This window comes from Lontra canadensis, unplaced genomic scaffold (genome assembly GCF_010015895.1).
Source record: "Lontra canadensis isolate GAN:19392208 unplaced genomic scaffold, GSC_riverotter_1.0 scaffold48, whole genome shotgun sequence".
NCBI lineage: Eukaryota > Metazoa > Chordata > Mammalia > Carnivora > Mustelidae > Lontra > Lontra canadensis.
Window position 1 is genome coordinate 14,020,574 of NW_022631042.1, and position 24,965 is coordinate 14,045,538.

Here is a 24,965-nt window from a genome sequence, read left to right on the forward strand (position 1 = left end):
ATTATTCTATTATTATTTATAATACTTAAAATACTATAGAAGAACCATTTTATAAACCTGCTTATAAAACAGGAACAAGATAAATAGCAGTGCACTTCAATTACATGTAATCACTTTTTAAGGGGATATGATATATCCTGAGTAACTTCAAGATTGTGATTGATTGTGTAACTTAAGGATGTAGTCATTACTCGTTTACCACTTTGTTGGGTTCCATGATTTCCTTTTAATATTGTGGGCAGCGGAGCTAAGGAAGCCTCTGATAAGCTCTACCTGATATTCTTGCCCCTGTGCAATCTCCCCTTTTACTACTGACTTCTTATGAATGAAATAGGGCAGAGCAATGAGGTATCATTTCCAGTGTTAGGTTATAAAAGGACTATGGCTTCCATCTAGGGCATCCTTTCTCTCCTTTGTGCTGTCTCTCCGATTGCTTCACCCTGGAGGAAACCATCTGCCATGTCATGGGGCAGCACAAGTGGCATAGAGTCAATACCTTCTAACAACCACGTGAGTGAGCTTGGGAGTGGATCTCCTGAGACCTGCCAGTAGACATGCAGCGAGCTCAGAAGCAAATCCCCTCCTATTTGAGTCTTGAGGTGATGGCAGCCCTGGCTGGCATTGAGTGCAACCTCACTGAGAGACCCTGAGCCTGAACCACTCAGCTAATCTGCTCCTAGATTCCTACCATGAAACAATGAGACAATGAATGTTGTCTTCACCTAGTAAGTTTCAGAATAATGTATTACACAGCAATAGGTAACAAATAAGTAAGCGAGTTATTTACACCTGTGGAATGCTGCCACATAAGGCACTTGTGTTTGAGATTTACATCCACTTGTTAGTTCCTGCCTGTTCCAGGTGTTCATGATAACAAGAAATATCATTGCCTGTTTTCTGCGTCAATAAGAACTGTGTCTGGTATTGTAAGAGCTTTGCTTCTACCCCTAAAGAATAGATGATATTACATGGAAATACACTGGAGTGGTTTTAGGGTGAAGACTGCAAAGGGGACAGCTGGGGAGTGGGTAGGAATTTCTCTTTGTTAGTCATACTGAGGTATGGATTACGGGCGCTCTGAGTGTGGTTCCTAGATCCCCACCTGCAGGAGCAGTATCTGGGACCTTATTAAAAATGCAAATTCTTGAGCTCTACCTGTGACCTACTGATTCAGAAATTGTAGATGTGGAACCCAGTGATTATGTGTTTTAATGAGCCCTCTAGGTGATTCTGATGGGAGAATCACCTAGATTCTCATGATGTAATATCATCTATTCTTTAGGGGTAGAATTGCTGTCCTAGATACACTTAATAGATTAAAAATGGACACAAATTCTTTGGCATGGCTCCCACTGTGAGATGGAATCTCTTTCCCTTCCCCTTCCCTGGGAGTGGAATTTGCGACTGCGCCAACCAACAGAACAGAGGAGAAAGGACCCTGCCATTTCCAGAAGTGGGCCTTAAGAAACTGGAAACCTTCATTTCCCCTCCCTTGGAACACTTGCTCTTGGAGCCTGAACTGTCATGGAAGAAGTTTGACTTCCCTGCTGGGGAGAACACGTGGAGATGTCTGCGATGGACAGCTGGAGATGAAGGGGAGATGAGCTCAGAGAAGCCCAGTCTTCCGGCCAAAGCACCAGGCATGGGAAAGAAACTGCTTGGGCTCGCCAGACCACCCCGCTGCCGTGGAGCTGCCACCATGTGATCCCAGTCCCCTTCAGACAGTGCGGAGAAATTGCCCACTCAGTCCTGCCTGAATTCCTGATCCACACAACTGAGAGATATAATGAAATGATTGTGTTAACCATATTAAAAAAAGAAAAAGAAACAAGTGAAGTTGAATTGAATAATATGATTTATGTGGCCCATTCTATCCCAAATATTATCATTTAAAGAAACAATATAAAAATTATTAATGAGATTTTTTGCATTCTTTTATTCCTATTAAGCTCTTCAGAATCTGGTGTGTATTTGAGGCTTGTTCTGAGTAGCTGCATTTCAGTGGTCACACATGGCTCATGGTCAATATATTGGACAGCACAGATAGGCATCACCCAGAGATCATTTGGAGATGTACCTGAGGATCCTTTTTCTTACAGGAGACTGGCCTTGTGTCTCTCTGAAATTCACTTTCCTCCCATGTGAAACAGGAATAATAGAACCTACTTCAGAATATAAAAATTAAATGGTATTGTAAGAGTACAGATAGCAGTGCACAGCAAGTACAAATTCTCTGTCTCTCCATATAGATACTATTGGTTCTGTTTCTGCAGAGAACCCTAATGCCTGTGTGAAGCAAGATATCCCTGCTACCACTAGCTTTTGTTTATAGACAAATGTCATGTATGTTTGTATTAAGCAACGGATTGCTCCAGCCCACAGACCTAAGGGCCTTTGGAAGGAAGCCTTCCTCTTGCAAATCCACACACAGGACCATTAGTGCCGCCACCACATAGGTCTGCCCTGTCCTTCCTCTCTTACTCATGCTCCTAGTTGGCAAAATCTTCTCTCCACAAAGTGGCACAAGATCTCCAATGTCCATGCCCAGATTCTCCCGTTCTTCCAGTGTTTACAGTCATCAAAACACAAGAACTCTGCTGGGCTCCAAGTCCATGGCTGGACAGAATGAATTGTCCCCAGTTCTACCTAGGTCCAGAGTCTCTAAAACTGTCTTTCATCCTTCCGTTACCTCTGGCCTTCATTCCATGTCTAAAATTTTTTAAGTCTCTGGATAAACATCCCTATCTGTCCCTGATCTTTTCCCCAACCCTATATGGAGTTCTCTGCCTGGCCCTGCTCCTGAGCACCAGGAATCTGGCCCTGATGCATGGTACTTTGGGTTTTCTTGTTACTGGGCTCCTGGTCGGATCTGACCACTGGGAGTTACCTGCAGGAGAGTTGGTCCAGAGGGAGGAATGAGGATGCAGCCTTGATTCTCTGCCCCTTCCCCACGTTGTTATCATACATCTAGCAGGGCCTGCAGCTCTAGGCTTCAGCTTCTACTTCATGGCCCTGCTCTCCCTGCATTCCATGGAGAATTCCAAGGTCTTTTCTTCCTTATGTCCCTCCAGGCCTGGACTTGGTGCTGCAATCTCTGTTTACATCAGTATCCCTTGTTGGCTCCCTCATTTCTGCTCACAGAAACGTACCTTCATTAATGCCTTTTCAGTTTTTCCATCGGAGTTGCATTCTGCTTCCTGCAGAGAGGTGGCTGATTCCTTAAGAACACAAATCCCTTCCTGAAGCTGGAGTGGAAAGGGGAACTCCCATTCTCTGCATTTGCCTCGGTTTCCCCAATTCAAACGTCCTCTTCCCCGTCTCATGAAATGAAAGATTTCACAAATATCAACAGATTCAAATAAATAACGAGGTGGGGTGAAGAGGCAGAGACACTGACAGAAATATTATCAGGGTAAAAAAGTAAACGTGGCCTTGGATGCATCCATAGAGAGGACTTGCCACCTCTTCCCCATTTCCCTGTGAGAAGGTCAGAGGCTTTAGCTTCAGGCAAGATAACTTCACGCCACAGCACCGAAGAATCCAGCAAGAAGTTCTAATGTGACTCTATTGCCCTCCAACTCATTCTGGATTTTGAAGAGAACTGAAAACAAAACCAAACCAACCAAAAAACCCAATAATTTTATAAATGTACATGTGTCTTGAAACTGCCTTTTGAGTTTCTGTTATTTCCACTCAATTTTCCACTGGGCTATTTCAGGTGGAAATGTCAAGTAGATTGCAGGAGAAAAAAAATGGTACCCCCTTAAGAAGAAATGCTGCAGGGCTATACCGCAAGGTCAGTATCATGCACCTGTGCCAGGGGGATTTTTTTTTTTTTTAACTTTGTTGCATTTGCTTTAGGGCACTAGCCTCCATTCATTATAACAGTGATAGGGATTTTTGTGGAAAGGTATAGGTTTTAGATAGATGATGCCCACACAGGAGTACTAAATGGAATATTTTAGAGTTTTATCTCTACATGACAATAGATAACAATTATTGAGTACTCCCCTGCTGGAGACTGTTCTAAGCCTTACATCTACTTTAAATCATTGAATCCTCAGAAAGTGATTAAATAGGTTCTATTATTATCTCCAGGAAAGACACTAGACTATGAAGAGGATAAGAAACTTGCCCAACGTCACAAAGACCCCCCACTACCCAATACTGCCTCCTCACAGGGATTTCACAAAAAATATGTATGCTGGGGGGCAGTTAGAAAAGCCTTAATGTAATAAGCGTTATATATTCACAAATTACTGATCACACAGAGCAAGGGTGATCCTGCTATTATTACTCAAGGACTTTTGCCCTGTAACTTATTCCCTGGGGAGTCACTCATTCTGTGGATCTTAATAATCCTGATTTAACAGTCAGTAGTGGTGAGACTCATTGGTCTTCTCCTTCCACTGTGTCATCCTAGAATCCCTGAACTCATGATCTCCCCTCCAGTTCTAATAGTTCTTTTTTCCACCCTCACGTGAAAAATATCATTCACTCAGCCAAATCTGAAGCTTCAGAGTTTTCTGTGGATTCTCCTCCTTGCTCACTCCTGTAAAGCACACCTTCGTAAGTCCTATTGACACTAAGCCCAAGATATCTCATGCAAGTCTTTTTTGCCCCTCGGCCTGTGTTCTCTGCCTTCTTGTAGGGCTAACCCCACCCTCCCCTACTGCTACAATAGCTTTCTATTTTATTATCTCTCGTTTCACTACCCCAAACACATTTACTCCAATAGTCACACTGATGTCACAGAGGATTTTTCTTTTTCTTTTTTTTTTTTTTTTAAGAATCAAAACCTTTTAATGTCATCCATCTGTTGTAAATCTTCCCATTTTAAATGCTGAGAAGTTTCCCACTGTTTTCCCATAAAGCCCACACCCTTGATCAAGCTGTGAGATCTTCTGTACGTTATGTAAATGAGGCTTGCGCTTCTCCTGGGGCAGAGATTTTGGCATTATAATGAGGTAAAAGTAGTTGTGTGGCATTCTAGAGATCACTCTACCTTCATTCTGTGCTGGCCTGAGTCAGGAGTTCAGCTCAAACTGGTCTGAGCGGGCTGGGTAGGCTGGAGGTCTGGTCAGCTCAGTTGTTATCTCTGGAAGGGATTTTGCTTTCCATTTGGCTGAGTTAAGAGCTAAACTGGAAAGAAGAGCTCAGGGAACAATGTGGGACAAAGGTCAGTGAGAGCAAGCAAGTATGCAGTAAAGGTCAGGTCCTGGGAGCTGGGCAAGGTTGACTGGATAAAATTACAGCTTATGGATATAGACTTTTGAATGCTAACAGTTTTAAACCACAGGGAATCTCCAAGATACTTGTGTTGGGTCCCCATGTTGGGTCCCCCAATAATGGGTCCGTGATTAAAGGAGTGAGACTGATACAAAGTGAAGGTCAAGCAAAGTTTTATTTCGCACCAAGCATCAAGAATCAAACCGACCCGCTGGGGCCACGCCTCTTACAGAGAGTGCGACCCCTGACCCGTCCCTGCTTCACAGACTAACTTTTATAGAGCAAAGGCCATGTGCTTGGGCCTGGCCACACACAGGTGGCGAATGAGATTATAATACACAGAGAAAGGGAACCGTCATGCTAGGTCACACGTAAGTGACCAACTGAATTACAATTTACCCTATAGTAGACATTTGAATTAGCCTATCACCTTGGTGAGAATTGCCCCCCCCAAAAGGCGGGGCCCACACTCCTTGGTAGCTAGGGAGACAGTATGCGTGCTTTACTGATTGGATGTCTCCACCTGGCCCGACTCAACCCAGAATTGGGGCTGTTACCTCTACTTGACCTGACCCACCCTTGTATTTGGGCTTCTTTACCTGGGACTGGTTTCCCGGACTTGCTTTTAAATAAGTTCCCCTGGTGGGGGGGGCAGGGTCAATTTAAGTTTTACTGCATAAACAACAAAATGGCTGTTCAACCCAGGATGGGCCGCTCTGGCTGAACAGGCCCTTATATTTGTAATAAAAATAATTAAAGTCACTAAAAGCGTAATATATTTTAATAACTTCATAAAAGAGAGGAAAACAGGATACAGAAACATAGTCTTATTTCTTTTGCTCATGCTGGATGGAGCGCCAGTCCTCTCATCTGAGCCTCATTCCCTTCTGTGCCCTCCCATCTCTTCAAGCTCTATTTCTCTATTTCTTCAACCTTTGCTCTCCTGACTTTGAAAAATCACCCTTTCAATACAGTGTAGCCAACCTCTTCCACTTTATTGAAAGGTAGTTAAAACCAGCCCACAGTCTTGGGCAACGTCCCTTCTCTTCATCTTTAGGTTTCTGGAAAGAGCTGTTGATTCTCTTTGCCTCCACTTTCTGACTTGACATTCTCTCTTCCAGCAACTTTCCCCAGAAGACTCCACTGAAAACATTCTCATGACATCAACATTGACTTCTTTGTTGTTTAGTCGACATAAGCAACATTTAATTTGACCTTTGTTTGTTTGTTTTATTTGACCACTTTGCAGCATTTGGCAATATTGACAATTGTTGGCTTTCCATCATCTCATCCTTTGATTTCTTTGACATCACCTGCTCTTGGTTCTTCTCCCATTTTGGCTATTCCTTCTCAGTTTCCTTCATTAGCTTCAATTTCTCTGTTCCTAAATATTGATGTTCCTAGTGCACCCTCTTGGGGCCTCACTTTCTCAAATGCCATACTTTCCTGGGCCATCCAACTCTACTCTTCTGTCCTTTAAATATGCCAATTATCTGCAAATCTCTATCTCCTGCCCAGTTATTTTGTAGACATCTTGATTTTCTATCTAGTGGTCCCCAATGTATTATGCACACCTCCCTGAGGTGTGCAAAATAATCTGTAAGATTCCAAGAAGTGATATTGCTGATTGTGTTTATTTTCTAATCTGAGATACGAGGATATTATGCTTTGTTATTATTTATATATTCATTATCAGCAGTGTCCTTGTTATGGAACTTGGACTGGATCCTGGGGGAAGAACCAAGTGGCACTTGGAGACCTTGGAGGATGGGAGGTTTATTTAACACCGGTGGGCTCAGAGGAGAATGATTTCCAAAGGTCTAAGCCCCAAGCACAAGCAGGGAGGGTAAATTATACCCTTCTACTTTCACATACTTGGTACTTTTGGCGCGAGCAGGAAACGGGGTAGGAAAGAAGAACCCGGAAGGGCTTTGAGTCAGGGACTGGAATTCCCTTGCTGGTTTGGTCCGCCATCTTAGGGTACAGTTTTTCCCATATCATCCTCAATGGCTTCTTTGTCCTCTCATTTCAGTGTTGCACAGTATATGCTTTGTCTCTAGGTTTCAACCACCCACCTATATGCAAAGGCACTGGGATCTCAAGTTCTATTAAGTGTTTCTTATACGGAGCGGGTCACACATGGGCACGTCCCAGCTATGTGTGGCCATTGATTCCGCTCTCACCTTTCCCCTTTAACTCCTGAGTTTTAGCAAATCCTAAATCCAATTAGTATTCCTGAATGATGATGACAGGCTCACATGTCCACTCTAAAACCACTCATGGACCCACAGTTGCAGAATATCATTTATACTTACTTCATATACTCTGTAGTGTTGGCCAAGAAGTCACTACGGTGCTCCAAGAAGCTTGGGAAACAAGCATGTCATCAATCTAGATCAGCTGAGATTAGGCCATTTTATACGTGTCACATTACACCCAAGCTGTTAATTTTATTAAAATAATAATAAAAAATCATGATCATAAAATAGGAGAATCTTCGCAATAGAGAGTACCTATGAAAATATTTTTCCCACATAGACTTTCAGTGGTTCTCTCATGGGAAAGCTTATTTTTATTTCGCAAAAAGAAAGTGTTTCAAATTTGAGGACATGCCCTCATCAGTATTTTGCTATCTAACATATATTTTAAAACATAATCAACATTATCTCTTTGTTCAAGATTACAGTGCTATTTTAGAGCAGTGAGAAAATTACTACTTTTTGAAACAACTCATGGTAAGGAGATAAAACTATGAAAACCGGTATTTAGACATGTTTTTGTATTTAACATGATTTTAATGGTGAACGTGGCCAAGCATTTATTCATGTTTGGAATCTGGCAAGTCGTGAATGAATTGCATTTATGAATTGGCTATGAATGCTAGACCCCGGCAAAAATCAGTGAAAACATTCTGTAAAAATCTATTGGCTTTGAGGAATTTGCAACAGAATATTGTACGCTTTATAATTATTTGTTACTTGTTGTCCCACATTGTTCTTATTTATGCCAGTAAAATTTATCATGATTCGTAGTAATTTCCAAGAGAGCTAGTTGTTAACATCTACCAGCACACCAGTGATTATGTCTGTTGTCACCAGTCCAGGAGAGCTTCTGTCAACCTGCAGGTGGCAAACGCACCCGTAGCATAGGGGGCTGTCCGGCACTGAGCAGAGATGTACAGGGGCTCCAGGCAGCGGACAACCCCACCCCTCCCACCCACCCCCCCATCCCCCCCATCCCCCCCCATCCCCCCCATCCCCCCCCATCCCTCCCAACCCTACCCCCCATCCCCTATCTCTCCCACCCCCATCCCCCATCCCTTCCATCCCCTACACACACACACACACACACACACACACACCCACACCCACACCCCCCCCCCCTCCAGCCCTTGCGCGGGAAGAGCAGCCGGACTCTAGCTCTTAGAGGTCACCTGGACCTGCGCCCTGGGGCTTGGGGAGCCTGGAGGCACCGCCCCCGCGGGGGAGGGCCAGGCTCGTGGTGTGGGTGGGGCGGCCGCGGACGTTGGCCCCTTCTCCTGATGTCCGTTCCAGGGTCCTCCTTCTGTCTCTTTCCCGGGACCAGCGTGGACCGACGTCCAGACCGTTAGGTTTTTACCTGCTCCGCGCCCAGGTACTCGGACATCTTGGATCCGTGCTCACAAAGGCCTCAGGCCTCATCCAGGGGCTGGTTTGGCTCCTCGGGGGCCTCTTCTCTCTCGTTCTTGTAAACGTCGGGGTGTAGCTTGGAGGAGCACCTGCTCTGTGCTAAGCTTGTTGGAGAATCCAGCACCTTTACCCGGGATGGACTTTGTTTTGTCGTCCCGAATAACTCCTTTGTTTTGTGCTAGGCCCGCTGTCACGCGCGCGGGCCACCACACTGAGCGTCCCCGACCCCCCGGAATGGGCCGTTAGGGCCTCACTAACTTAACTCTGCGGATCGTTCGTGATGAGCTTGCTCAAGACCACCCTAGGGTCTTGTTCTACTCATTAAACCTCCGTGGAGAGGGACCCGAGGAGGATCCATGAGCTGGTCACAGACAATTAACACGTGTGCAAATGAAAAAAGAACACCCCGTGAAACTTCAGGAAAAGAAAACTTTGTAAGGAACTGTACCTTGCAACATTCTTACCTTGCCCCAGGGTTACTGGGAGAGGAAGATAACAGGGCAGAGCCCCCTGAGGAATCCCTCAGCGACCTGGGCTCCTCTCTCCCTAGAAATGGGGGGAGTGTATATTCTGATACCGTCGAAGGAGATATTCTGTGGGGCATTAAGATACTGCTTGAATGTGTAGGGAATAACATTTAAATTTCATCTTAAACGTTTTCTATCTGTCTTCCCTTTTTCCCATGACAGGGGATAAATGGCGGGCAAAAAGCGAGAGGTCCAGTTACAGGTGAGCATGACCTACCAACAACAGTCTTTACTTGGGGCGTTGGCGCTTGAAGACCCTTGACAGCGGCCTCCTTTTTGCAGGCAGTCGTCAATACTCAAAGCCTGTGGGATGAGATGTTGCAGAACAAAGGCCTAACAGGTACTGGGGTTCTCCTGGGTTTCCGTCCATTTGGGAACCTCAAGCCTGCCCCGCCCCCACAGAGTGCACCTCCCCACTAAGAGTGTAAAAACCTGCTTCATCTGCCGCGTGTGGCGTTGGCATGAGCTGCTATTCCAGATTCTTTGACTCTGTTTTTTCATAAATATTATCTTCTAGTGATCGACGTTTACCAAGCCTGGTGTGGACCTTGCAAAGCAATGCAAACTTTATTCAGAAAATTGAAAAATGAGCTGAACGAAGACGAACTTCTGCATTTTGCTGTAGTAAGGATTTCATTTCCAGTAAACGGTTATTTTCCTGATATTTCCAAGTGTTTAAATATTGTCTTTAAGGATTGTCTTATTTTAAACAACCTGCCAACTCTTCAAACATGGACAATATTTACTTGGCAGTTTTACTGCATGTCTAGTTCTACCGGATCTGAGAACCATCACGATTTTTATCCTGTCTCCCACCGTGTTGAGGTTGTTTACTATGATTGAGAACATCAGAAAGTATACATATGAATGCCTGTCTGTTGATCTGTTTTTTTTTCACTTGACTGCTCAGTGTGTGTCTTTTAGAATCTGGGCTGTAAATGCTGTTTACTGGATAGCATTGGGAGGGTCTCTGGGCACTTAACCCAGTTACCAGTTTTCCAGTGGTAGTAATTTTCCCTTCCCTTGTCACCGAGATGTGACGAGGGATTAAAATATTATGGCTAAACTTTCTGGGCTTCGTTGTATTGATTATTCAGTTTGTCCACATCAGGTTGCCATCTGCTTAGAGCTTTGTTGTCTGATACGGTGGCCACTAGACGAAAATGGCTTTTGAGCACTTGAGATGTGGCTGGTGACACTGAGGAACTGAATTTTTAACTTTAATTAATTTAAATTTAAATTTAAAAACTGATAACCAATTCAGGAATTCTGAAACTTTTTAAGTTGTTTGGGACAACTTGGTATGTGCATCTACTTTTTTGGACTATACATTTTATAAAATCAAATTACAAATAAGTGATTTCTGATTCAAATTTAGCCCATAAATTGAGATGTACTCTAAATGTAAAATACACACCAGATTTTGAAGATTTAGTGTGAAAAAAAGAAAATGAATTATCTCATTAATAGTCTTTTACAGTGATTACTTGTTGAAATGACTGTATTTTGGACTAAGTAAAATATATTTTTACATTATTCTCACCTGTTTCTTTTTAGCCTTTAACTGTTATTACTAGAACCACAGAATTTAAAAAAATATGTGTAGCCAATATTCTATTTCTGTTGGGCAGAAGCAGCTCCAAACCAGCTAGAACTAAGGTGCAGAAGCGATAACTGATTTCATATCTCTACTCCTTACACCTAAAATGCATAGTCCCTAATGCAAACATGAAACCTCAGCCCCTTGCAGGTTTTCATGTGTATAATCTCTCTGTGACCCTTCCCAACCCAGACCGTGGGATGAGTTTGTTTGTTGACCTTAACTTGACTGTCCGTCCTCTTCTGGACATTCCTTTTTTTTTTTTTTTTTAAAGATTTGATTTATTTATTTGACAGACAGATATCACAAGTAGGCAGAGAGGCAGGCGGTGGGGGGGGAAGCGGGCTCCCTGCTGAGCAGAAAGCCCGATGTGGGGCTCGATCCCAGAACCCTGAGATCATGCCCTGAGCTGAAGGCAGAGGCTTAACCCACTGAGCCACCCAGGTGCCTTTACATACTTTATAGGACTACTTTTCCTTAGTTCATGGTTACAGTTAAGCAGCCTAAGGCTTAGAAAACTCACCTCATTATTTTTTCTCTGCAAGAGAGTAGGTGGCTGTATACAATTGTTAAATCTTTTTTTTTTCTCTTTTAAAGATTTTATGTATTTGTCAGAGAGAGAGAGTGAGTGCACAGGCAGGGGAAGCAGCAGGCAGAGGGAGAAGCAGGTTCCCTGTGGAGCAAGGAGCTTATTCAGCATTTGGTCCCAGGGCTCTGGGATCAGGACCTGAGCTGAAGACAGACACTTAACGTACTGAGCCACCCAGGCGTCCCTACAATTGTTAAATCTTTTTATCCAGAGGCTGACTTTGTCTTCTGAAGTAAGAGTGTTTCAGTTTTTGAAAGGGCGACCATCTGTTAACAGGCTGCTTCATTCTGAGCCACCAGAATGGATCTGGAATATGATTTGAGACTCCATCCTTGGCAGGGAGGATAAATGGAGTTCAGAGGACACAGAATGGGGCCTAATGGAGATTGCCAGATAGACACAGAGTTGGTATAGAAGTTGAGAAACCATATCAGGAGGCTCTAACAGTTGGCAAATGGATTGAGAATTAAGGTAGAAAATTCTTTTGAGTCCTGGCAGTTGGCATAAGGGAACTTCGTCTGGGAGTGGCAGGAGTGCAAGTTCATGGGCTAGGAGCCATGGGAAAACTCCAGTGTCTAAAAGGGAAATGAGGTCAGTGGGGAGAGACCAACAAAAAGGTAGGCTCCCTGCACCCCTGTCAGGCTACCTGGAAGGGAACATGGGCATAGGAAGGTAAGGCAAGCAGTCCTTAGAGACTGAGCAGGTGTAACTTGATGCTGTGTTCCCAAGTGCTTTAGAGGCATTAAATCCCTCTTTGTAAACCTGGATATGATGTGCAGGCCAGGCACTGCTGTGGTGCTGGAGGGGTGGGTGTGGAAGGGGAATTAGAGCGCATGATGTATGGACACCCTATTTAGCTCACCTCAGAGCTCTGTGAGGATGTAGGTCTTAATGGTGCTCTCTCTCAGCCCAGTGACTTCCGACTGTCCTCCCAGTAGTACCCCAGTGGGACAGAATTCCTCAGTTGACTCCACAAGGAATCTTTTCTGTTACTATAGCCATCCCCCTGGGAAGTGCTAGTAAGTTCTTCCCAAAATATGTTCATATTACTCTCCATAAAACTAGCATCTGTTGAATTTAAGAACAAAGAATTTTGTGCCTCCCTGAATGGTTTCTCTGGTCATGTTTGACTGCACTCAACAATAGCACATTTGTATAAATTGATGCTGTTTTTTTGCTGTGGCCTGTCCATAAAGGATGATAAAAATGCATTTAATCTCAAAACCTCCATTGGGAGCAGCCTATGAGGTTGAAATCGCCCCAGGCCAAGTGGCCAGTATAATTTTTTTGTTGTTACGTGAAGACTTGAACACTTGTATTTTTTTTTTTTAAGATTTTGTTTATTTATTTGACAGACAGAGATCACAAGTAGGCAGAGAGGCAGGCAGAGAAAGAGAGGAGGAAGCAGGCTCCCCGATGAGCAGAGAGCCCGATGCGGGGATCGATCCCAGGACCTGAGCCGAAGGCAGAGGCTTTAACCCACTGAGCCACCCAGGCGCCCCTTGAAGACTTGTATTAACATTGTACCTATACATATAAAATTTCAGTGAATATTCTTTATTGCAGTTCTTGTATAATATTATTAAGTGCTCTAAGTGTTAATACTTTATTATAGTATAAACATTGTAATGATGATGCCTAGACTACTTTTAAATATATACTTTAACTTATGTCCTTAAATATTATAGATTAGTACCTTTCCCCTCCTTCCTTTTTTTCCCCTAAACTATGGAAGCTTGAAAAAAAAAAGAAAAAAAAAAGCCATGTAGAATCCAATGTGCATAAAAAAAGAGAGAGAGAGAGATTATAACACAGCTCCTCTGGCTGACAGGGCTGAGGGACCTTCTCTTGGCTTCCTTACAGTGGTTACCTCCAGAAATGCCAGTTTGAAAACAATTGCCTTAGGTTGCAAAAACTGTCTCTTAGAGAAGACCCTACCAAGTAATCTCTTTCTGACAGCTGGCCCAAAGGATGCTATATTAATGTTGAGGAATACACTATTATTAAGTATATAATTGTTTATAATCAGTGTAGGACAACTTGATATTTGTTTTTTTTCCCCCCAAGTTCATATTTAAATTCTAGTTAGTTGGGGGTCCTGGGTGGCTCAGTCAATTGTCACCATCTCAGGGTCCTAGGATCAAGCCCCGCATTGGGCTCTCCACTCAGCAGGGAGTCTGCTTCTCCCTCTCTCTCAAATAAATAATATCTTAAAAAAAAAAGAAAAGAAATTTTAGTTAGTTAACATAAGTGTAATATATAGTTTTGGGTGTAGGATTTACTGATTCATCACTTACAGACAGCACCAGGTGTTGTCAGGTGCCCTTCTTAATATCCGTCACCTATCTGGCCCATCGCCCTGCCACCAACCCTCCAGCAACCCTCAGTTTGTTCTCTATAGTTGAGTCTGTTTTATGGTTTGCCTCTCTCTCCTTTTCCCTCCTATGTTCATCTGTTTTGTTTCTTAAATTCCACATACAAGTGAAATCATATGGTATTTGTCTTTCTCTGACTGACTTCCTTTGCTTAGCATGATACTGTCTTGCCTTGGGGTGTCTGGGTGGCTCAGTTTGTTAAGCACCGGACTCTTGATTTCACAGGTCATGATCTCAGGGTCGTGAGATCAAGCCAGATTTGGACTCTGCTCTCAGTGGGGGTTTGCTTGAAATTCTCTCTCTCCCTTGTCCCCTCTCCCCTTCATTGCTCTCTCTCTCTGTCTGTCAAATAAATAAATAAATCTTAAAAAAATACTCTCTACTTCTAGCCATGTTGTTGCACATGGCAAGATTCCATTTTTAAAAAAAAAGACTTTATTTGAGAGAAAGAGCACAAACAAGGGGGGGTGGGTGGGGGCAGAGGGAGAGGGAGTAGAAGGCCCCCCCCCCCCCATGAGCAAGGAGCTCAATGCAGAGCTTGATCCCAGGACTCTGGGATCATGACCTGAACCAAAGGTGAGATGTTTAACCAACTGAGCCACCCAGGTGCCCCAGGATTTCATTCTTTTTTATGGCCTAGTAATATTCCATTGTGTATAACTTCTTTATCCATTTATTGGTTGATGGACATTTGGCTCTTTCCAGAATTTGGCTGTTGTTGATAATACTGCTGTAAACTTTGGGTTGTGTGTATCCCTTCAGATCAGTATTTTTGTATCCTTTGGGTGAGTACCTAGTAGTACATTGCTGAATTGTAGGGTAACTTAATTCTAGTTTTAAGTTCTTAGGAACCTCCGTGCTGTTTTCCAGAGTGGCTGCCCAATCTGCATTCCCACCAACAGTGTAAGAGGGTTCCCTTTTCTCCACATCCTCATCAACATCTGTTGTTTTCTATGTTGTCAATTTCAGCCATTCATGACATGATAGCTCATTGTGGTTTTGATTTTTATTTCCTTGGTAATGGTGATGTTGAGCTTCTTTTCATGTGTCTGTTGGCCCATTTGTAGATTTTCTTTGGAGAAACATCAGTTCATATCTTCTGCACATGTCTTTACCAGATTATATATTTTTTGGATGTTGAGTTTGACAAGTTCTTTATAGATTTTTGATACTAGCCCTTTAACAGATATGTCAATTGCAAATATCTTCTCCCATTTCGTAGGTTACCTTTTAGTTTTGATGATTGTTTCCTTTGCTATACATAAGCTTTTTATCTTGATGTAGTCCCAATATTTCATTTTGCTTTTGTTTCTCTTGTCCCTGGAGATGTATAAGAAGATGCTATAGCCAGTGTCAAAGAGGTTGCTGCCTCTTTGTTCTTCTCTATGATTTTGACGATTTCCTGTCTTTCATCCATTTTTAATTTATTTTTGTGTATGATGTAAGAAAGTGGTCCAGTCTCATTCTTTTGCATGCTGCTTGTCCAGTTCTCCCAACACCATTTGTCTTTTTTCCTTCAGATATTCTTTCCTACTTTGTTGAAGATTAGTTGACCATAGAGTTGTGGGTCCATTTCTGGGTTTTCTATTCTGTTCCATTGATCTATTTGTCTGCTTTTGTGCCTGTACCATACTGTCTTGATCACTACAGCTTTGTAAAGTAATTTAAAGTCTGAAATTGTGATGCCTCCAGCTTTGCTTTTCTTTTTCAAGCTTGCTTTGGCTGTCTGGGGTCTTTTGTGGTGATTCCATACAAATTTTAGGATTGTTTGTTTTAGCTGTGTGAAGAATGCTGGTGGTATTTCATTGAGATTGCATTAAATGTATAGATTGCTTTGGGTGGTATAGACATTTTAACAATATTTGTTTTTTCCAATCCATGGGCATGGGATGTTGTTCCATTTCTCTGTGTCACCTTTAATTTCTTTCATAAGTGTTCTGTAGTTTTCAGAATAGTATCTTTTACCTCTTTGGTTAGGTTTATTCCTAGATATGTTATGTTTTTTGGTGCAATTAAAATAGGATCGATTCCTTGATTTCACTTTTCTGGTACTTCATTTTTGGTGTATAGAAATGCAACAGATTTTTGTATGTTGGCTTTGTATTCTGCGACTTAACTGAATTTGTGCATCAGTTCTAGCAATTTTTTGGTGGTGTCTTTGGGGTTTTTTACTAAGAGTATCATGTCATCTGTGAATAGTGAAAGTGACTTATTTCTTGCCAATTTGGATGACTTTTATTTCTTTTTGTTGTCTGATTGCAAAGTTAGGACTTCCAATGCCATGTTAAATAACAGTGGTGAGAGTGGACATCCCTGTGTTGTTCTTGACCTAGAGGAAAAGCTCTCAGGTTTTCCCCATTGAGGATATTAGCTGTGGGGTTGTTTTGTGTATGGCTTTTATGATTTTTAAGGAGATTTTATTTATTTATTTGAGAGAGAGAGCAAGAGAGCGAGAGAGCAAGAAAGAACAGGAAGCTCACTGCGAGGCTCAATCCCAGGACCCGAGAATTATGACTTGAGCAGAAGGAAGATGATTAACCAGCTGAGCCACCCAGGTGCCCCAGTGTCATAAAGAGAAAAATCATAAATTTGAATAGGCCTTTATTCCTACTTTGTTGAGGTTTTTTTTCTTTTTTTTTTTTTTAAATCAAGATTCAATGGTTTGTCAGGTGCTTTTTCTTCATCTATTGAGAGAATCTTATGGTTCTTTTCCTTTCTTTTATTAATGTGGTATATCATGTTGATTGCTTTGTGAATATTGAACCATCCTTGCAACCCAGGAATAAATCCCATTTGATCATGGTATTCTTTTAAAGTACTATTAGATTCCATTTGCTAGTATTTTGTTCAGATTTTTTGCATACATGTTCATAAGGGATATTGTCCTGGGTTCCCCTTTTTAGTGGGGTCTTTGTCTGGTTTTGGAATCATGGTAATGGTGGCCTCAAAGAATGATTTTGGAACTTTTCCTTTCATTTCTGTTTTTTGGAATAGTTTGAGAAGAATGGTATTAACTCTTTTTTAATTGTTTGGTAGAATTCCCCTGTGAAGATGTCTGGCTCTGAACTTTTGTTTGTTGGGAGATTTTTGATTACTGATTCAATTTCTTTGCTGTTTATGGGTCTTGTCTGTTCAAGTTTTCTATTTCTTCCTGTTTTAGTTTTGATAGTTTATATGTTTCTAAGAATTTATCCATTTCTTTCAGATTGCCCAATTTTTTGGCATATAATTTTTCATAATATTCTCTTATGATTGTATTTCTGTGGTGGGGGTTGTGATTTCTCCTCTTTCATAATTTTGTTTATTTGAGTCCTTTCTTTTTTATTTTTTGGTGAATCTGGCTGGGGTTTATCAATTTTATTAATTTTTTCAAAGAACTGGCTCCAGGTTTCGTTGATCTGTCCTACTGGTCTTTTGTTTGTTTCTATATCGTTTATTTCTGCTCTATTCTTTATTATTTCCTTTTTTCTGCTGACTATCGGCTTCATTTCTTACTCTTTTTCTTGCTTCTTTAGGTGTAAAGTTGGGTTGTGTATTTGAGATTTTTCTTGCTTCGTGAGGTAGTCTGTAGTGCTATATATTTCCTTTTAATAACCTCTTTTGCTACATCTCAAAGGTTTTGAGACGTTTTCATTTTCATTTGCTTCCACGTATTTTTAAATTTCTTCTTTAATTTCCTGGGTAAGCCATTCATTTTATAGTAGGATGATCTTAAACCTGCATGTATTTGTCATCTTTCCCAATTTTTTCTTGGGCTTGACTTCAAGTTTCATAGTGTTGTGGTCAGAAAATATGCACTGTATGAGCTCAGTCATTTTGTACTTGCAGAGGCCTGATTTGTGACCTGGTATATGATCTGTTCAGGAGAATGTCCCATGTGCACAAGAAAGAAATGTGTATTCTGCTGTTTTAGGATGAAACGTTTTGAATATATCTGTGAAGTCCCATCTGGTCCAGTGTGTCATTCAAAGCCCTTGTTTTCTTGATGATCTTCTGCTTAGATGATCTATCTATTGCTGTGAGCGGGGTGTTAAAGTCCTCTACTGTTAATTGTATTATTGTCAATGTGTATCTTTACTTTGGTTATTAACTGAGTGGTAGAATTGGCTGCTCCCAAATTAGGAGCATGAATATTTATAATTGTTAGATCTTACTGTTGGATAGACCCTTTTATTATGCTATAGTGTCCTTCTTCATTTCTTATTACAGTCTTTGGTTTAAAATCTAATTTGTCTGATAGAAGTATTGCTACTCTGGCTTTCTTTTGACTTCCATTAGCATGACAGATATTTCTCCATCTCCTCACTTTATATCTGCAGGTGTCTTTAGGTCTAAAATGAGTCTCTTGTTTTTTATCCATTCTAACACCCTATTGTTTTTGATTGGAATATTTAATTCATTTGCATTCATGGTAATTATTAATAGATATAAATTTAGTGTCATTTTATTATTTGTTTTGTCCTTGCTTCTGAAGATTTCCTGTATTCCTTTCTAGTTTTTGTTGCTTTTGGTCTTTCTTCCCTACTCAAAGAGTCCCCTTTAATATTTCTTGCAGGGCTGATTTAGCAGTCATGAACTCCTTTGGTTTTCATTTGTCTGGGAAATTCTCCTTCTATTCTGATTGATAATCTTGCTGGATAGTACATTCTTGGCTGCAGATTTTTCTCATTCAGTACATTGTGTATATCATGCCACTTTATTTTGGCCTGACAAATTTCTGTGGTAGGTCTGCTGCTAACTTTTTTTTTGTTGTTGTTGTCTTCCCTTATAAGTTAGGGATTTCTTTTGTCTTGTTGCTTTTAGGATTTTTTTCTTTATATTTTGCAGATCGAACTACAATATGTCTCGGTGTTGGCTTATTTTTATTGATTTTGATGGGAATTCTCTGTGCCTCCCGGATCTGTAAGTCTGTATCCATCCCCAGATTATGGATGTTTTCAGCTATTATTCCTCAAATAAACCTTCTGCCCCCTTCTGGATTCCTTTGGTATGAATGTTATTATTTTTCATGGCATCACGGGATCATGCTTCCATGATCCAAGATTTTTCTTTCCCTCTTTTGATCAGCTTCATTATTTTCCTTAATTCTATCCTCTGTATCATTTATTCATTCCTCTGCTTCTTCCATCCTTGTGGTCATTACGTCCAGTCAGTTTTGAATCTCAGTTCTTGGGTTTGTCATTTTGGGCTGATAGGTTTTAAGCTCTTTTATCTCTGTGGTAAGGGACTCCCTGATGGGTTCTGTGCTTTTCTGAAGGCCAGCTCGTATCTTTATGATTGTTGCTTTAAATTGTGGGTCAGGCATATTGCTTATACCTGTTTCAACTAGATCCCTAGCTGTGACCTTTTCTTTTTCTTTCTTTTGGGATAAATTCCTCTGTCTTGACATTTTGTCTAGGTTTCCGTCTTTGGTGTGTTAGAAAAGCTCATTTTGTTTCCAGCCCCTATGAGTAATGGCTTTATGAAGAAGGGGGCCATACAGTGTTCAGGACTGGTGTCTCAGGAAGTGACTCTGGTATATGCTGTGTGCACTCAGATGCTGTTTTATGGCTGCTCTTTCCCTCAGGTCAGCTGTCTGCAAAGGCTCTCTTAGCCTGCAGTGAGGAGTGTTTGGATCCTGGTCAGAGTGTGGTGAGTTTTAACTAGGTGTGCTCCGGTCTGCTTGTTAAAAGAGACCTGAGGCTCCACTGGAGCTGAAGCTTTGCAGAATCTGTGGTCAGTAGTAGTGTGTGTATGTGTGTGTGTGTGTGTGTTGGGGAGGGGGGGTTGTGCTAGTCTTCTGGGGAGGGACCTGCTGCCCTTGTTCTCAGGCGCACTTGCTCAAGAAAGCAGTAGCAGCAGAATGTAGGGGGTAGGGCTGGGTGTAAGCAATTTAGGCAGCCAGTGTTAGCACAACTGTTTACTGATGATGGGTTATGCTGAGAGACAGGGGAACTAGCCAGCTCCTTTGTCCCTGAGGAGGAGAGTTCATGCTCACTACTGTCAGGGTAGCCCTCCCAGAAGAGCAATAATTTCCCCCATGTGTCCTGGGTGTTTTTCAACTCACTGCTTACACTGTGTCTGGGTTGCTTGCCTGCTTGGACCAGTGCAGTGCACTTTGGGTTATATCCCAGCCAGGCTGGCTGAGTTTTAAAACTCCAAACTTTAGGGACATGGTGTGACGGGGACCTGCACTGGTCTTCTGGGGAAGGGTCTTGCCACACTGGATTGATGGTTTGACCCAGAAGGACTCACAAGCTTGGGGCCTGGGGCAAAGCACACAGAAGAGCCAGTGCCCACATTAGCTGCCCTCAGCAGGTGTCTCTGCACCATGCTGATGGGTGGGGGAGGGAAATGGTGCCTGCTGGTTCTTTTGTCCCAGGATAGGCAATGCCCAGGATAGGCAATGCTCCAAGAAGGGGGATCTTTCTCTCCTGGTATGTCTCAGGTGATCCGTGGATCATGCTGTGGGTCCCTGGGTGACCTGCTTCCCTTCTCTACAGGAAAACTGCAGCGCCCTCGGGCTCTATTCCAGCCACAGCACGGACCTCTAAAACTCTAGTCTTTGAGCCCTCCTGGCTGTAAAACTCAAAAAAATCAGCCTCTCTCATTTCCCAGCCAGTGGTTTTGGGGAAGTGTTCTCCCTGTGTGACCCCCTGTGTGCTCCTCTGTCTTTTTCTCTCCTCTGTCCAAGACCAAGACCTTTTGCAGCACCTGTGATCATTTTTTCCCCCAGATCACATCTCTGCACCTCCTACTTTCTGCAGTGTAGCCTCCTCTCTTTCTCTCTAGTTGTGCAGTTTGTTCTGTCAGTCCTCAGCTGGATTTCTTGGGTATGCAGGATGACTTGATATTTATCTGGCTGTGTTCAAGGGATGAGGCAAACCTAGGGTCTGCCTACTACCTACCATCTTAGCTCCCACCAGGACAACTTGAAATTTGTGAGAAAAATTTAAGAAAATTACAAACATTAAAAAAAAAAAAGGCCTTGAAATTTGACAGACAGTTCATTCAAGATGCATATAAGATAAGCTTCTTTTTTTTAATTTTAATTTTTTTTCCTTTGGAGCCTACTTTCTCTCAAATTTTTATATAAGTATGGCCCCATGACTAATGCAGAAGGAGGGTGACATGCAAAGGGGAATATGAAACATCATAGATCTGATCACAAGAAGTGAGATGGGGGGTGCCTTGCCTGGGCTGCTCAGTTGGCTAAGTGTCCAGCTCTTGATCTCAGCTCAGGTCTTGATCTCAGGGTTGTGAGTTCAAGCCCCATGTTGGGCTCCATGCTCAGCACGGAGCCTACTTAAAGAAAAAAGGAAGTGAGATAGGCCCATATGATGGTGGTACGATACTGAAAGGGACAATGGAGTCCCCAAGGGAAGGGCAGTTAAAGTTCCATGTGGAGCAGGAGAGGATATACAGTAGGAGGGAGCAAGACAGTTATTGGAGAAGGGAAACTTGACCTGGGTTGGAAAAGGAAGGACAAGAGCAGGTAAGGAGGGGGGAAAGTGTGGGAAACCAGAAGTAGGTAAGTTTAGTGGCAGGTTTGGGTACCACAAAGGTGAACAGTGAGAAGTAAGTTTGAGGCCAAATGATGCATGGCCGGAATCTCCAGTGTATGCAATTGGATCCTTAGAACAATTAATAACATACTCAGAAAACAGTATAGTAAACATAAAAATAAAAATTTTATGTGATCTGCATTTTTTCAGCATAGTGTATGTAGTGATCTGGGTATAGTTTCCTCTATTATTATATGAAATTTTTATATTTTTTTCAGGCAGAAGCTGACAACATTGTGACTTTGCAGCCATTTAGAGATAAATGTGAACCTGTTTTTCTCTTCAGTGTTGTAAGTATATATCACCTCAAATATGTGATCAGATTCTAATTTACAGTTAAATAGCAAGTAGCATTGTAAAATTACCATGGAACTATTTTCTGATTGTAGTAATCATAGATTTCTTTTGCCTTATCTTTGCTTGTCTATTTTTTAAAATTTAATTTCTTTTCAGTGTAACAGAATTCATTTTTTGCACCACACCCAGTGCTCCATGCAATACGTGCCCTCCTTAATACCCACCACCAGGCTTCCCCAACCTCCCACCCGCCGTCCCTTCAAAACCCTCAGATTGTTTTTCTGAGTCTCTCATAGTCTCTCATAGTTCATCTCCCCCTCCAATTTCCCTCAACTCCCTTCTCCTTTCCATCTCTCCATGTCCTCCATGTTATTTGTTATGCTCCACAAATAAATGAAACCATATGATAATTGTCTATTAATATATTTCATAACTTGTCCTCTAGGAGCATGTAATGGGTTGAGGAGGTTAGACAATCATGCACTGAATTGATCAGAGAAAAGAAAAATAAAATGGTATTTAGCTTTTCTGAGGAAATAATCAGAGATTTGTGTGATGAGTTGTTATTTACGGGAGTGAAAAGTTGGAAATTTCTTCACTACTCAGTAGCAGAGAATTGGTTCTAAGTATTCATGCATGCTAATACAAGGACATAGCTGTCTGATTACTATTAGTAATATCTGTTCCTCCTGTCTCTGCATGTACAAATGTGTAGAAAGAAGAGAGGAAGAGCAGTTCCCAGATTATCAGTAGTAGCTTTCTGTATATGGGGAAAGGATATAGTAGTTAAGTTTTTTTCTTGATACTTTTTTTATGTTTTCCCCAAATTCTGTGATGAATATACAATCTTCATAATCAGGAAGACATAATAAGTGCTATTTTCCAGAAGGAGGGTATTTACATTTCAAAGCTATGTGACACAGAGTGTAGCTGCTCTATAGAGCTAGAGAGTTGGGTATAGTAAGGAAAGGCTTCCCAGACAGGGCTTGGGCTTTTCTTTTACTATTGGATACTTGGATCATTATTTTTTTGTACTGGAAATCATTACTTTATTTTATTTAAAAAATTTTTAAGATTTATTTATCTCTTTGTCAGAGAGAGAGAGAACATAAGTAGGGGGAGCAGCAGGGAGCCCAATGTGAGACTCAATCCCAGGACCCTAAGATCATGACCCTAGCCATAGGCAGATGCTTAACTGACTGAGCCTTCCAGGCATCCCTAGAAATCATTATTTTAAAAACACTTCTTGGATAGAACATTTTGCTTCTATGAAATAATGACTTTGCAACAATTTCAAGGAATTGAATTACTGGGTTAATTGAGTTTTAAAAATTGCATTGCAGATTTTGCTCTAAATCGGACATGTAGAATTTGGTGATTTAGGTGAGGGGTCATCCAGCTCTTTTGATAAAGGGCCAGATAGTATTTTCAACTTTGGCAAAATATAGTCTCTGTGCTGGGTCATTGTTTTCTCACCCTTGGCCTAGATATAGTTTAGGGAACCAGAGTGAGTAACATGCAAAAATAGGCTTGGTGGGCTAATATTAGGAACAGTGAGGAGACTAGTAGCAGTTAGGAGTGTGGGACTGAGGAAGAGAGACGGGGCAGGGGGACAGTCATGTAGAGTCTGGAGCTCTGGGACCACCATCACCCTGCCCGGTTGGGCAGCTCTGATCAGGAGACCATACCCACCCTCCTTAACTGGCCCATCCAGTCCACATTGTCTTATCTGCAATCCGTGCCTGGACTATAAGTCCTCCCTTCCTTCCAGCCCTGTATAGTTCATCCTTCTCATGCTCAGAATATTTTTTTCCTGACTAGTTCTCCCAATTCTCTACCACCTTGCAAAGCCTTTCACTGTGTTATTCCTGTAATTGAGACGAGCAATTAGCACACTTTCTAAGATCTTTCATTATGGCTTTTAGCCTTTACTCCATTTCGTTGACTTTGGTTAAGTGTCCTTACTTAGAACATACTTCTTTGGAGCCCAGAGTGATGACTGTTTTCTCAGATTGTGTGTCTCAAGGCCAGGAGTAGAATTATATTCCCTTTATTTCTTCTTACTTCAATAACTTTTTTTCCCGCTAATTAGAGGTCTTTTCCTTGCTAAATTAGCAATTTGGCTAAACCTCCTTCTCTCCCCCACCTCATCCCTGTCATTTACTGGTCTTTAGATCAATCCTATCGATGACTGAGGACTTTGGCATGAGGACTCAAACCCCTTTGAAAAACCCTGTCCTGCCATCCTCCCAGGGACCCTGGCAACCCACCCACATCCTGGCCTCTCCATCCTGGCCTCTGCTGCCAGTGAACTTTTCTCCAGGGCACCTTTCAGCCAGTTGCTCACGCAGTCATGCTCCATATCCACTTTGCTCCATATCCACAGTCATTCATCTAAGAATCTCAGTCTGTGCCCACAAAGCCACCAGCAAGCCCATCACTTGTTTATATGGATATTACCACAGTGGCTCTTCATATTGCTCAGCTCACAGAGCTGACGACAAGTTCAACCAGCAAGTTTCAGCAGGAAGGGCTTTTTCAAGGGACATTAGAAAGTCTCCAAAATTGTTGGAAGGTTCCTTCTGGTGGGAAATGGTAAGTAGATCGCAGCATTTATTCAAGCCTTTCTCAACTGGATCCTTCTCATTGCCCTTTGAAGGTAATGATCTATTTCCAGTTAAAAAAATAATGCTTTAAAAATTTTTTTTATTTATTTATTTTCAGTGTTCCAGAACTCATTGTTCATGTACCACACCCAGTGCTCCATGCAATATTTGCCCTCCTTAATACCCACCACCAGGTTCACCCAACCTCCCACACCTTTCCCCTCCAAAACCCTCTGTTTGTTTCTCAGAGTTCACAGTCTCTCGTGGTTCGTCTCCCCCTCCAATGTACCCCAACTCACTTTTTTTCATCTCCCCATGTCCTCCATGTTATTCCTAAGGAATAATGCTTCTTTTGGATGCCTCTCTCTAAGTACCACCCATCTCTCTCTTTCGTGTCACAGCTAAATTTCACAGAAGAGTTTGAATATTTATTTTTACTCCATTTTTTTCACATCCCATTAATGCCTCAACCCATTCCATCTGCCTTCTGTCCGATTATTCAAGCAGATTTGCTGTTGCTAGTGTACCCA

At 42.0% G+C, this 24,965-nt stretch overlaps 1 protein-coding gene across 6 annotated transcripts in view; it reads left to right on the forward strand.

Annotated features, from left to right (window-relative positions):
• Positions 1-8,343: 8,343 nt before the first annotated feature.
• The window catches only part of NME8 (NME/NM23 family member 8), a 65,012-nt gene continuing 48,390 nt past the window's right edge, over positions 8,344-24,965 (forward strand). For 2 of the 6 annotated variants that reach the window (XM_032873420.1, XM_032873421.1), the window contains exons 1-6: positions 8,344-8,404; positions 8,784-8,862; positions 9,587-9,626; positions 9,690-9,764; positions 9,942-10,048; positions 21,751-21,822. In XM_032873420.1, the coding sequence (XP_032729311.1) occupies positions 8,403-8,404; positions 8,784-8,862; positions 9,587-9,626; positions 9,690-9,764; positions 9,942-10,048; positions 21,751-21,822 (375 nt within the window). In that variant the 5' untranslated portion in view covers positions 8,344-8,402. Of the gene's footprint in view, positions 8,405-8,780; positions 8,863-9,586; positions 9,627-9,689; positions 9,765-9,941; positions 10,049-21,750; positions 21,823-24,965 lie in introns of those variants that run through there. The other 4 variants (XM_032873417.1, XM_032873418.1, XM_032873422.1 and 1 more) reach the window with 4 other exon arrangements.